This window comes from Lissotriton vulgaris, chromosome 7 (assembly GCF_964263255.1).
Source record: "Lissotriton vulgaris chromosome 7, aLisVul1.2, whole genome shotgun sequence".
NCBI lineage: Eukaryota > Metazoa > Chordata > Amphibia > Caudata > Salamandridae > Lissotriton > Lissotriton vulgaris.
In genome coordinates, this window is record NC_141695.1 from 243,788,130 (window position 1) to 243,801,863 (window position 13,734).

At 44.8% G+C, this 13,734-nt stretch overlaps 1 protein-coding gene across 5 annotated transcripts in view; it reads right to left on the reverse strand.

Annotated features, from left to right (window-relative positions):
- HPN (hepsin) overlaps positions 1-13,734 on the reverse strand; it is a 389,596-nt gene that overhangs the window by 115,959 nt on the left and 259,903 nt on the right. For all 5 annotated transcript variants that reach the window (XM_086930020.1, XM_086930022.1, XM_086930018.1 and 2 more), the window contains one exon: positions 7,219-7,320. In XM_086930020.1, the coding sequence (XP_086786146.1) occupies positions 7,219-7,320 (102 nt within the window). The remainder of the gene's footprint in view (positions 1-7,218; positions 7,321-13,734) is intronic.

A 13,734-nucleotide genomic window follows, 5' to 3' on the forward strand; every position in this document is an offset into this window, starting at 1 on the left:
ATCAGCTCCTTTGCCACCACAACCGGAACGCCCCCGAGGCAGGCTCCGTAAGGTAATAAATCCAAAGCTAACCGATTTTAGGCTGAAACCACGTGGGTCATTGAGGGTCGACCCCGGGCCCCCGCGGCTCAAGAACTTCAGACACACTACACAGCCAGGGCAAAAGAGGACGGTCAGGGGACTCCGCTGGTTGCAGGTTTGACTACGGCACAGTTCTGCATGCAATAAAGCAGTAGGGGATTCTGCACTCATTCGCTCCCCCATGCAGATGAAGCAGAATCAGGACCTAACGCAGTGTATCCTATCAGCCGCAGGGTGGAGTAATGCCTCTGACGCAGTGCAAGGCTCGCGCGCACCGCAGTGGATACACTCCGGGTGAACGAGTTGCGATCTCCGGACACACCACAGCAGCCACCATCAACCCAAGGACACAGCGGTGAATCCCGCCCCCCACGATGATGTGAAAGGGAGTCCAGGGATCTGCAGGGATTGGCGACGGGTTGTATCATGGGTACTGTTCCTGGGCCGGACTGACCACTGGGCAGTTTGGAATGCTGCCGAGCTGGGGGCTTATTTAACTGCGGTGGGGGCAGATTTTGTTCATGGAGACCTACGTGTGCTTCAAAATAATTAAAGCAAAACGAATTTTGTTTTGCACACACAGGTCTCCTTGAACAAAATCAGCCCCCAGCTCAGCAGCATTCCAAACTGCCTGGTAGCCAATCCGGCCCTGCAAAGGCTGCCTGACGTCATATTGCCAGCAGGCGATTCTTGGTCTTGGACTCTGCACGTGCCCTAGGCGATTCCGAAGTTACCAAGCAGGTAGGCAAGGAGCCACAGGTATGAGGCACATAAGCGGTAGCTTTCTAGGGTAACAGGAACCCAATTCATGGCAGGATGATGTAGGATAGAGAGCCCACCCGGCGGAGCTCACTCAGAAAGCGGCCATCTCCCTGCATGGCCAAGCCACGCCCCCATTTGTGAATTTAAGTTAATTTCTTTACAGGTTATTTGTCAAAATGCGTATATGTGGCACTGCAATCTATGCAATACCTCCTCTTTAGAGAAACCCTTAACTGCTGGAGAATCTTTCTCAAACCCAAGGGGATGGGAAAAGAAGGTGGCAATAGCATTAGCTCAGTTATTTTGGTAGTGGGTGATTTAACTCTTTTAAGGAGGTGGAAGATTAATTTGATCTCGAATCTCTGTGTAATGTTTACAGCTATCTTCATTGGAGCACCCTGTTTCAAGGGTCAGATGGGGGAAAACCTTTCAAGATCTTTTATGAAGCATCCCTTAGTCCTCGCTGCAGGGGCATTATATCTGATGTGGGTGCTACGCACAAAGATTAGTCTAGACCACTCGAATACTACAATTCTCAAATGCTGGGCTGAAGACATTCGGGGTTCCATTTACTGGTGAAGAATGGAATCAGATTACCTACTTAATGTAGTCTCCTCTGACCAGCTCCAATTAATGAAGAATTTAGCATTTTTCCAAATATAAGCTCTATTTTACACCTGTCAGACTGCTTTAGTACTAATATTCAAATAAAAATGTACAATGCTAACCTGTATTGGAGATAGGGGGTGCACATTATGGTTATATCCAGCATGAAAGTATTTCTGGAGATCTATAAGTAAGGTACTAAATAATATTTGTCAACCTCGAATACTTCTTTATCTGTGTCTGGCCCTGTTGGGTTTTCCACAAACGTTAATAGATTTAAATAATAAATGTTCAAATATTATATATTTTGGATCCTTGATTGATCGTATGCTTCTGGCAAGAAATTGGTGTTCAACAGAAGCTCAGTTATCTACAACAATTTGCAAAACAATGTTTTATAAAAGAAGATCAGCATAAAACCAAAAATGTTAAATATTGCCCTACTTGAACCCTATGTTCAGGAGTCTTCCAGTACAGAGGATGAACTGTGTGATGTGGCACATTTGGATTTCAATAATTGTGACCTTTATCAACAGTTATTTCTGAACTAATTTATGAGCCTGGGTGATCTATCTGTGTTATCCTCAAATACATATAAAAATAAAAGAAATCTCCTTTAGTGGTACCTATCCTTTAGTGGTGCCAACATGTACTGGGTTTAACTACAGTCTCCAGCTTCATCTTCCGTAGGCACTACATTATCTATGCTAAAGTTGTGGTCTTCTATAGGATATTGACTGTAGGAATGTGGATTTCTTAAACACTAAGGTTAGAGAGGCTTGAGTCTCTATATGATTTGAGGCTCAAGTTCATAGAGCCCAACTTATCTATTTCACAATAGGTAAACAGATTTCAGTGAGGAGTCCATACTTAAAACTTCCTTGCTTGGCAGACATGACAACAAACGAAATGCAATTGGTACAACAACAACACTGAAACAACTTTACAGCAATCTAAAATTCTGAAACCACTAAAGTTAAGAGAAATAATGTTTTATGAGCCCTATGGTACCAGCGTTAATAAAATAGGATTTGAATTCAAGAATTATACAAATGACATAAACTGTTACATAAAAACAGTAGGAAGTAAAATGCAAGCTAAGGGGTCACATTTGACTGCGATATTTCTGCAATCATTGAGGACAACCGCTTATGGAATGAGGCTGGATATAATCAATCAATCAATCAGAGTACTTGTAAAGCGCTCTACTTACCCGTGAGGGTCCCAAGGCGCTGAGAGGAGGGGGGATGATGCTACTGCTCGAAGAGCCAGTCCTCGAGGAGTCATCTGAAGGCGAGTAGGTCTTGGGTCTGCCGTATGTGGGTAGGGAGGGTGTTCCAGGTCTTGGTGGCAAGGTGGGAAAAGGATCTGCCACCGGAGGTCGTTCGTTGGATGCGGGGACAGCGGCGAGGGCGAGGCTGTCGGAGCGGAGCTGGCGGGTGGGGGTGTGGAAGCTAAGTCTGCTGTTCAGGTCGGCTGGTCCGGCGTTGTGGAGTGCTTTGTGTGTGTGGGTGAGGAGCTTGAAGGTGATCCTCTTGTCGACGGGGAGCCAGTGTAGGTCTCTCAAGTGGGGGGTGATGTGGCTGCAGCGGGGAACGTTGACGATCAGTCGGGCTGAGGCGTTTTGGCTGCGTTGTAGTCATCGTAGGTGTTTGGCTGGGATTCCTGCGTAGAGTATGTTGCCGTAGTCCAGTCTGCTGCTGACGAGGGCCTGTGTCACCGTTCTTCTTGTTTCGATCGGGATCCACTTGTAGATCCTGCAGAGCATGCGGAGGGTGTTGTAGCAGGAGGAGGAGACGGCGTTGACCTGCTTAGACATGGAGAGGGAGGAGTCGAGGATGAATCCTAGATTGCGTGCATGGTCGGTTGGTGTTGGTCCTGTTCCCAGTGTGGTCATCCACCAGGAGTCGTCCCAGGCTGAGGGGGTGGGTCCGAGGATGAGGACCTCCGTCTTGTCCGAGTTCAGCTTCAGACGGCTGCTCCTCCAATCGGCGACAGCCTTCATTCCCTCGTTGAGGTTGGTTTTGGCAGGGTGTTTGTCCTTGGTGAGGGAGAGGATGAGCTGGGTGTCTTCAGCCTAGGAGATGATGTTGAGGTCGGGATGGTGGGCCAATTGTGCGAGGGGGGTCATGTAGACATTGAACAGCGTTGGGCTGAGGGATGAGCCCTGTGGGACGCTGCAGATGATGTCGGTGGCTTTGTATCGGAAGGGTGGGAGGCTGACCCTCTGGGTTCTGCGGGAGAGGAAGGACGTGGTCCAGTCAAGAGCCTTCTCTTGGATTCTGACTTCTAGGAGGCGTGTCTTTAGAGTGCGATGGCAGACCGTGTCGAAGGCGGCTGACAGGTCCAGGAGGATGAGGGCTAATGTTTCACTGTTGTCTAGTTGGTGCCTGATGTCATCTGTGGTGGCGATGAGGGCTGTCTCAGTGCTGTGGTGTCGTCTGAATCTGGACTGGGACGGGCCCAAGATGTTTTTGTCTTCGAGGTGGCGGGCCAGTTGCATGTTGACGACTTTCTCGATGACCTTTGCTGGGAATAGGAGCAGGGAGATGGGCCAGAAGTTCTTGAGGTCCTTGGGTTCCGCTTTGGGCTTCTTGAGAAAGGCGTTTATTTCAGCGTGCGTCCAGCTTTCCGGGAATGTCGCTGGTTCGAAAGGAGACGTTGGACCAGAAGGTCAGGCAGTTGGCGCTGGTGGTGTTCACAGGGGAGGTGGAGTCTGGCGTAGTCGGGCGGTCGTGGTGTTGAAACTATCAAGGATGTCAGCGATCTTGCGGTGGAAGAAGATGGCTAGTGAGTCGCACAGTTCTTGTGAGGGCGGGATGTCGGCGTTGGCGCTGGGGTAGGAGAGTTCCTTTATATGCTGTTGGTTCTCGCTGTTCATTCTCCATGGTCAAGAATTTAGAATGAGCAAGATCTATGTGCAAGGTGCTGCTGTGCTTCCAGTGAAAACTTTCAACTTCAGACTTTCTCATTTGTATGAAATGTAACAAAGTTTTAGCAAGGCAAGCCTAAAAGGTGTGGCTGAGCATTGTACCATAAGACATGTTGCACTTTTTTGCAATACAGGTGAAGTTTTGGAATTGATGACAAAAGTTTTAGACTTGGCAAACCATAACATTGTAGCCAGCTAAGGAAATTCAATCAATCACACTTTGCCACCTTTTTCAGACTTATGGTCTCCCTTTGGGTTCTGGCATTTTTTTTCCGGTCAGAAATAATCAGCAGTTTAGGCATTGATGTGTTTCTGTGCAGTACGCAATTAGACCGATACATCTTTTTCACATCTCCACTGGTGACTTTAACTCTGCAGCAGAATGCTCCTAATAAAAGACATGGAATTAGAGTTGTCAAGTTTAAATTTGCTTTCCCTAAAATAAAGCAACTATTGTTAAAGCTCTCATTTTACCTAAAGTCAACTTCAATAACAGCGTCTATATTATCCTTCTCCATCAAAAGACTAAAGTTTGCAAAAAGCAGCAACTAGTGTTAAAAAGAAGAATTCACATCATTTGAAGCTTAGCTGCCTTGGAATGTTTAACAGAAGGGAAATCACTGTGTGCCACTGCTAAGAAATCTCAAGCTGATTACCTACTGATCGAAGTTGGTGGTGGTTGCGGCCTAATGGTAAGTCAAGGGGAAGAAAGACACAGCAACATGGTATGCCCAAATCAATGAAATGTGCACTTTTAGCTTTAAAACTCTGATGCTGTTAAGATGGGAACTTCTTTCTCTTCCTAATGAGTTGTGATCTTAAATTGTTTCTGCAAGGGTATGGTAACAGCTATATCTTTGCTTTCCAGCCCTTGCTTTGTGAATCTTCAGCTGGCCAAGAATACAGCAATGTGTTGCATCTGGCACCTGAAGAGGTTTGACCAGGTCCTTCAGGCATGCAATACCGCACACTAGTAGACTGTAAAGTGGCGAGTTAATTTCATCTGTGCCAACACCCTGCTAATTCATACATGGATCACTTACTCCTCTCTTACATACCTGCAATAACACTTCTATCTGAAACCCTGCTGCTACTACAGAATCCCAGTGTAAAACATATAAGCATGGGAGGTAGTTCAATTATGTTTTTGGGTTCAAAACACTGGAATACATTGCCATAAAACCATAGATTGGTTCATTCCTTATTTTTGGAAAATAGGAATTTCCAGGGGATTCTGCAGTGTCCTCTTAAGGATTTTTGAGGGCTCGGCCAAGACATATTTAGAGGCCCATGTTAGTAATGACTTTGAATATTATTATGCATTTTCACCTTATTGAAGCCCACACTAAGCCAAACAAAAATTTGGAAAAAGTGTTCACCCGAAACAGGTTGAAATATGTTTCCCAGAAACTCACAAAACCTTAAGATGACACTGGGCACAGAGAGACAAAGTTAGAGATAGGCAGAGAGAAAAATAGAAGTTGAAAAAAACATGATCAACACAGGCAGAATGGCCCGTGGATTGTGAGGGCCGTGTGCAGTTGTCCACTTTGCCCATGCCATAAACCCTCTCTATGAATCTGTAACTGTGGGTCCAATTGACCGGCTAACTACTCATTTGCTTAATTTGCTACGGATTACTGCAGCTGATATCTCCAGTTGCAGTAAACAGACTTGTGGTGTACCGGTGGATCCTATAGTTGTGAAGGGGCCACTAACTGTTGCCACCTACCACATCGGAATTACAAAGGACCTCACATTGAGGTCCTAAGTGCCCTGGGGCTTGAAGTTTTTGTTGGTTCTCAAGTACCAAGAATGTGGTGTTGGCATACATTTTGCTTGAAAGAAAATAAAACAAATCAAATCATGGTGTTGAAGTAAAAGCTATCATATTATTTCTTATACATGTGCACAATCAACATTATTGTGTGTCAACCCATAGGCATATGAAATAGACATGCCAGACACTTTGACTGTTCCTGCTGGACTATGTATCACTAAGCATGCTTTTCAATATTCCTCATAATAAAATGCCACCAGAAAAATATGTGGCATCCTCACATTTTTTCCTTTCCATCCATCGTTCATAGATGATGAGCCTGTAGTTGATTATGGACCCTTCTCTCTTACAAAATAGACAACATTCTCAAAAATCTACCATTCTCAAAGGCCCTAAACCCCCATGCTATTCCATTTGAAAACATTCTACCTGCTCTGCTGGATCTAGCCTAAATGTCTTTTTGTGGAACTTTGTAGTTCAAAATATCACTAATTTAATAAAATATTTGTCGATGTACGACAATAACGTTTTCACCAATAAGATCTCCTCAATAGGAAGTATCTGTGTGACCAAATGCTTCATAGTAGGATAACACAATTAGGTACTGTGTCCCTCGCATCTACCGTCACAATTCCTAGCAAGCAGCATTTGGTTCACTGTCCACATATACAATTTTTGTGTTTACCATAAATTGTTAGGTTAAAAATCTTATACAAGCTCTGGGCATCAGCTTACAAATAAAATAATAAATCATCTAAAACACTATTCCTAACTCAAGCCCATTCATGGTGCCTCAGAAAACAGGAACTATTGGTGGTCCCAATGCTCTAACTATTTCCTAATGACACTGCCTCACTACCCTAATAATAGTATTCCATGGAAATCCCAAAAGATTATTATTTGTGATAGACTCTAATAATGGTCTTTCTGGTTCTATTTGTTTAAAGTATTAGAAGCTAAAACAGAAGGGCAGGCTTAAAACTGGTGAAATAATCATATTAGTAGATGCAAGTTTATAGAGAAGGAATGTGGCACATGACATATTTTCAAAGCTTACCTACAGCCCAAGCAGTGCTGCCAATCCCAGCCAGAATGACACAGATGCAGACCATCAGGCAAAAGACTCTTGACTTTGACCAGTATCTCACTTTGGGGTTACCTAAAACAACAGAGGGAGAACAAAAGTATATAGAATTTGATGCATTAAAGGCATAAAAACAGTTATGAACACAAAAGCTGGAGGAAAGTTGATAAGTGTGTTGGGTAGGCCATTTGTGGAGGTTCATACCTCAGGCCTAAGATTCTGCTTGTGATGATGTATAGCAAAGCCTGCCAATACATCTTTTGTACCACATTATTGCAGTGCAGCAGTACTAATATATACATTTTAAGAATATTAACATCAATTGTTGGGCGATGAATGTACACATACGTGGAGAAAGATTTAAAAACGACCAACGACCCCGCCGCCGCCAGAGCCAACCTGCTCGAAGGCATGAAAGAGGTAGCCGAGTGGATGACGACGAGCCGCCTGAAACTGAAGTCAGATAAGACGGAGGTCCTCATCCTGGGCTCCTCGCCATCCGCCTGGGACGACTCCTGGTGGCTCCCCGCCCCGGGCACCGCACCCAAACCGACGAACCACGCACGCAACCTGGGCTTCATCCTGGACTCCTCCCTCTCCATGACCAGGCAAGTCAACGCCGTCTCCTCGTCATGCTTCAACATCCTGCGCATGCTTCGGAAGATCTTCTGGTGGATCCCCACGGAGACCAGGAAGACCCTCACCCAGGCCCTCGTCACCAGCCGACTGGACTACGGCAACGCACTCTACGCCGGAACCACCGCCAAGATCCAGAAGAGACTCCAGCGCATCCAGAACGCCTCAGCCAGACTCATCCTCGACATCCCACGACACTGCCACATCTCCGGGCACCTAAGAGACCTGCACTGGCTCCCGGTCAACAAGAGAATCACCTTCCGCCTCCTTACCCATGCACACAAAGCTCTCCACGATCAAGGCCCGAGCTACCTCAACAACCGCATCAACTTCTACGCTCCCAAACGCCACCTCCGATCTGCCAGCCACGCCCTCGCCGCCGTCCCATGCATCCGTAGAGCCACTGCAGGAGGAAGGTCCTTCTCCTACCTGGCCGCCAAGACCTGGAACTCCCTCCCGGCCGACCTGCGCCTGACCCAAGACCACCTCTCCTTCAGGAAGAAGCTCAAGACCTGGCGGTTCGAGCAGTAGCGGCAACCCCCCCCCTCCCCCCCAAGCGCCTCGAGACCCTACGGGTAGGTAGTGCGCTCTATAAATGTCTTTGATTGATTGATTGATTGAAAAAGGTGGTGAAACATTAGTTAGCCTGCTTCTATTGAGCTCAGTCACCCTTCATTCTGCTAGAAGATCAGTGGTAGAAAACATTGGAGATGTTGCCAGTGAAGTAGGAGAGGGAGATGGACAGACAGATGGTCAAACAGAGAGTGCCTGCTGGCTGCCATCATTGAAATAACTTGTTGAAAGATGAATGGCTCAGAAATTACATAAGTGGAGATGCATGAAAGGGAGAGATGGAATATGGATGACTAGTAGCTCAAGCACGACCCTTTCACCACAAAAACAGAAAGTTTAAAAACACATCACATTGATGTCCGTGGGATCACCAACAATCTGTGGATCATAGAATCATGAATTGGCCTTGCAAGTAGTTTTTGTATTCTATATAAAAACAGCCTTTGGCAGACGTATCAGTGCCAGCATGTATCCCTTGTTGACATTTCAGCATATTATGTCTCAAAAGGTTCTACAGCCTCATGTCACCATTATTCAGTCATTCAGCTCCACTAAGCACACAGGCAGACATGGCAGTCAAACAGTACAGACATCAGAATGCATAGTCCTTCGAGCACATTGTGAGGTGTTGTCCTCACCAAGGCTCAAGACACAGCTGCGATCTCTGTCCACTCAGACTGAGCACCAATGCCCAGGTATGTGCAATTCGGGGCACAAGCCTGGGCTCCTGCCCATGAAAAGATGAAAACATCAAAGCATGCAGCAAACATGGCATGGAACGGCAGCAAACACTGCAAACAATCTGCCCCACCTAGGTCTCTGCCTCATATCCCTAATTGGTAGGCAGACAGAATATTGAGTTAGAAATGTCAACTCACACAAATATCATGTTCAAAATACCGTCATACAGAAACATTGACGGGAAGAATATCATGGTCGAGAATATAGACTTTAAGATAAGCAGTATCGTTAAAAAAAATATTACAGTCATTAATATCGTTTAAAAAAATTAATCTTTTTAAATATCGATATTTTAATTAGTGTTTTGTATTATATATATGTGTTACATTTTTTATAGTTATCAATTTTATTTAATTTTTTTTTTTTCATTTTTTTTTTTTTCTTTTATCTTTTTTTTCTATTATAAACAAAACCCCCAAATCCCCCCTTCCCCCACCACCCTCTTCGCCCCCCCCCGGTGTGTCGCTAAACTGCACTGTGTGGCTGCTGGAACATGACGTCTGTCCTTACCCATCAAGCACGGACGCTCTTGGTTGTGGGTATGTCGGTGAGCCTCAGCAGGCGCTGGTACTTCGGGCATGTGATTTCAATGAATTCTGTGGCTAATAGGTATAGGAAAGGCTGCCAAACAGTAGTAAATGACTCTGATTGCGTGAGGGTTGCCTGGATTCGTTCCATACCCAATATATACCAGAGTCTATGGAGCCATCCCGTGTTTGAGGGACGCCTCGGAGAACCCCATAGCGAGAGGATGTGCTGGACTGCCTGCCACCCCTAGTGTCAACCCGATTTGCTTTCCTCTGATGGGTAAGTTGAAGGTGAGTGCATTTGGGAGACCCAAGAGAGTGTACGCCGGAAAGCGAGGAATGTCAGTGTCAAAGTGTGTGTTTATAGCATCAAGAACCTCTGTCCAGTAGTTTCTCACTTCTACACAATCCTACAGTAGGTGTGTTAGAGTCCCCGTTTCATCACAACCCCTCCAACATGTAGGGCTCCGGCGTGGATTGCTTTTGTTTAGTCAGGCAGGCGTCAGGTACCAATAGGAAGCAATCTTAACCGCTGTTTCTTTACTCGCAGTGTTTCTAGCTGTGTGGTGCACTCTGTGGAAGACATCCCCCAACTTCTCATCCGAGAGGTTTCTCCTTAGCTTGGATTCCCACCCTCTTTGGCCCGCTGATCGGTGTGGAAGTGGCTCAGGACCGATCATTTAATAAAGATCAGTAATCGCCTTACTATCAGTCTTTTTCATGAATAGCCATTTCTCGAAGGCCATGAGTCGCCTACCCACAAGGTGCCGAGTGTCAGGTTGAGTCAGCCAGTGTCTGATCTGAAAATATTGAAAGCACCGTGGGACAGTAAGAGTGTACATTCCTTTTAGGTCATCGAGTTGGATGAAGCCATCTAGGTCAAAAAGATGTCCCGCTGACCTGCAATAGGAAGCCCTCCATTGCTCAAAGGCGTAGGGCTCCATACCCGGTGGGAATGCAGGGTTGTCAAACGGTGGTGTGAGAGGTGAGGGGAAGGTGGTAAGTCCCCCGTGATTCCTACCGCGTCCCACACCCAGAGAATCGTGTGAGTAATGGGAGATCTCTTGAGGTGTGCTGGTCTATCCAAGCGTTTCAGGAATGGGATCTTCCAAAGCGACATCTGGGCCATCGCTCTGTCCTGGAAGAGCCATCTCTTTTATGACTCAGGTCGATTTCCATTCTTTTTCTTTTTTTTTTTTTATAAATTTTTTATTTTAAAACCAAAGCACACATCTTAAAAGAATACAAATTTTCTTCTTACATATGTTCCATTCACAATAGTGAAAAGGAGAGCCCAGATTGAAACAGAAAAATAAGCTCGAAAGAAAAAACAATCAATACATCAATACACCAAAAACATTCCATTGCCATATTTATGAGGGAGAGAAAAAAAAAAAAATAGTAAATCCTCAGCATGTCCTTTCATCCTATCCCTGTTCTCCACTTCTCCAAAGGTCCCCAGATTTTAATACCTCGCGCTCTCCCTGCCCCACCTTTTCTTGCATATATGTGTTTTTCTAAATTATGTATAGAAATAAGGTTTGATAACTATACTTGCATAGCTGGGGGACTCTTATCCAACCATGCTCTAGCTAACATTAACCTAAAAACAGCAGCTACCATAAACAAAAACATTGCATCGCTCGTATCCATTTGGGAAATTCCCGCATCGACTCCCAGCATAATCAAGCTTACTGTAAGAGTTGTCTTTATCCTTAATGAATTGCCTAAAAAATGCTCAATATCCTTAACTACTGTATATAACTGGGGACATGTAGCAAACATGTGGACAATATCTGCCTCAGGGGAATTACATCTAGGGCAGGTAATGCCCTCAGTACCCCCCCATTTTGCAATCCTGGCTGGGGTGTGATACAGCGAGAATAGTGTTTTGTAGTGCTGTGATTGCAAGGGGGCAGAGCAGAGCATTGTCCGACCTAGTTCCAAAGATTCATTAAAGGATTCGTGGGTAGCCTCAATTCTCTCCCCCCATTTGTCTCTATGCTTATTCAAATCATCCTGTTTATTTTTGACCAATACCGCATATATTGTCCTAATAGAATATTCCTCCCCCGTAGTTATCCCTTCCATCAGTTCATTAGGTTGGAAACCCACCGGCCCTCCTTGTTTATTTCTTAGAAAACTCCTGATCTGAAGATATTTAAAAAAATCCCTTCTATTTATTTTATATACATTTACCAGATCTTCAAATTGTACAATCGTCTCTGAATTTATTAAATCCCCAATTTGATGTATCCCCTTCTCTTCCCAGCCCGCCATTACAGAATCTGCAAAGATTTCATCAGGGAATGATTTATTTTTATAGATTTTGGTGTACCTATTGAATCTACCCATACCCATCTTTTTCAAAAAAGAGCTCCAGATTTTTAGTGCCGCCCTAAGGGTCTTGTATGTCTGTCTTCTAAAAAAGCCCAAATCCGTAAAGTACAAAAAACAGTTTTCTATGTTTTGCCCTAAAACCGGTGTATAAGCTTCAATTGACAAATTAACAGTCTTTGATAATCCCCCGCCTCCTCCTATTAATCCCTGCATATACTGGAGAGCAGCAGCCAAATAATACAATCTAAAATCAGGTGCACCCCAGCCCCCTCTATCCCTTGGCAAAGTGATGAATTTATAAGCTCTACGAGTTTTTCTTTGGGCCCAAATAAACCTATTAGCTATACTTTCCAACCTATTAAACCATTTATTCTCGAAAATTAAGGGTATTGACCTGAATAGGTACAAGAATTTAGGCAGGACCATCATTTTTAACACATTCGTAGAACCAACTAAAGAGAGGTGCAGATTATTTATCCTTTCCAAGTCCATTTTTACCTTCCCTATCAGTGGCTCCATATTGCGCTCGACTAGCTCATCCAGATTTGCCGAGATGTTGATCCCTAAATATATTGCACTGTTGACGACTCTGCTGTCCTGACTACTCGCAAACCTATTCTTGATAATCTGAGTTTTAGTTTTATTTAGGCTATAGCCTGAGACCCGCCCAAAGCCATGGGCCTCTACTTCTACTCCCCCTATAGCTATATCCGGATTTGGAGTCAGTACAGCTACGTCGTCAGCATAGGCGAGAGTTTTTACCGTACATCCATTTATTGACATAGCCTGAATTACAGGATTTGCCTCTAGTTTGCGAAGTAGTGGCTCTATATATAGGGCGAAAAGCAGTGGAGAAGACGGACATCCCTGTCGAGTCCCTCTTTGTATATACACTAAATCTGAATGCCCACCATTCACTCTGATTTTTGCAACCGGGTTTATGTATAGGGCCTGTATGGCAAGTATATATCCTGGCCCAATGCCACACCACTTCATAACTTCCCACAGATATTCCCAGGCGACCCTATCAAAAGCCTTCTCGGCATCTAAAAAGAGCGCTGAAATAGGGTCGCCTGTGACCTCTGCAGCATCCAGCATAGTAATCACTGTCCTGATATGCTGTGTAGTGCCTTTCCCTGGTATAAAGCCATGCTGCGATGGGCACACCAAACGTTCGATACAGCCTGCTAGTCTCCTTGCCAGCATCTTTGAATATACCTTGACGTCCGAATTCATCAATGTGATTGGCCTGTATGATCCCGGAAGAGTTAAGGGCTTCCCTTTTTTAGCTATGACAATTATATCTGCCCCTCCCCATGACTCCGGTGGCTGGCCCCCTTGTTGTACGTATAACATAACTTCAAACATATAAATCAACAAACAATCGCGAAATATTTTGTAAAACTCAACCGGGATTTGATCCGGACCTGATGCCTTTCCTGATGGTAAACTGCTTAGTGCCTCAATAAATTCCTCCAGACCTAAGCTAGATTCTAACATTTCTCCTTCCTCCCTTGAAATAGATGCTGGAGCTATGTCCTTGAGATAGTTACTAATTTCAGCTATTCCCCCGTGTCCTCCTGTGCATACAGTTTTTCATAGAAAATTCTAAAGACATCTCTTATCCTATCCGGATCTGTGACCGTGACACCTGATGGGTCCAATATTTCTT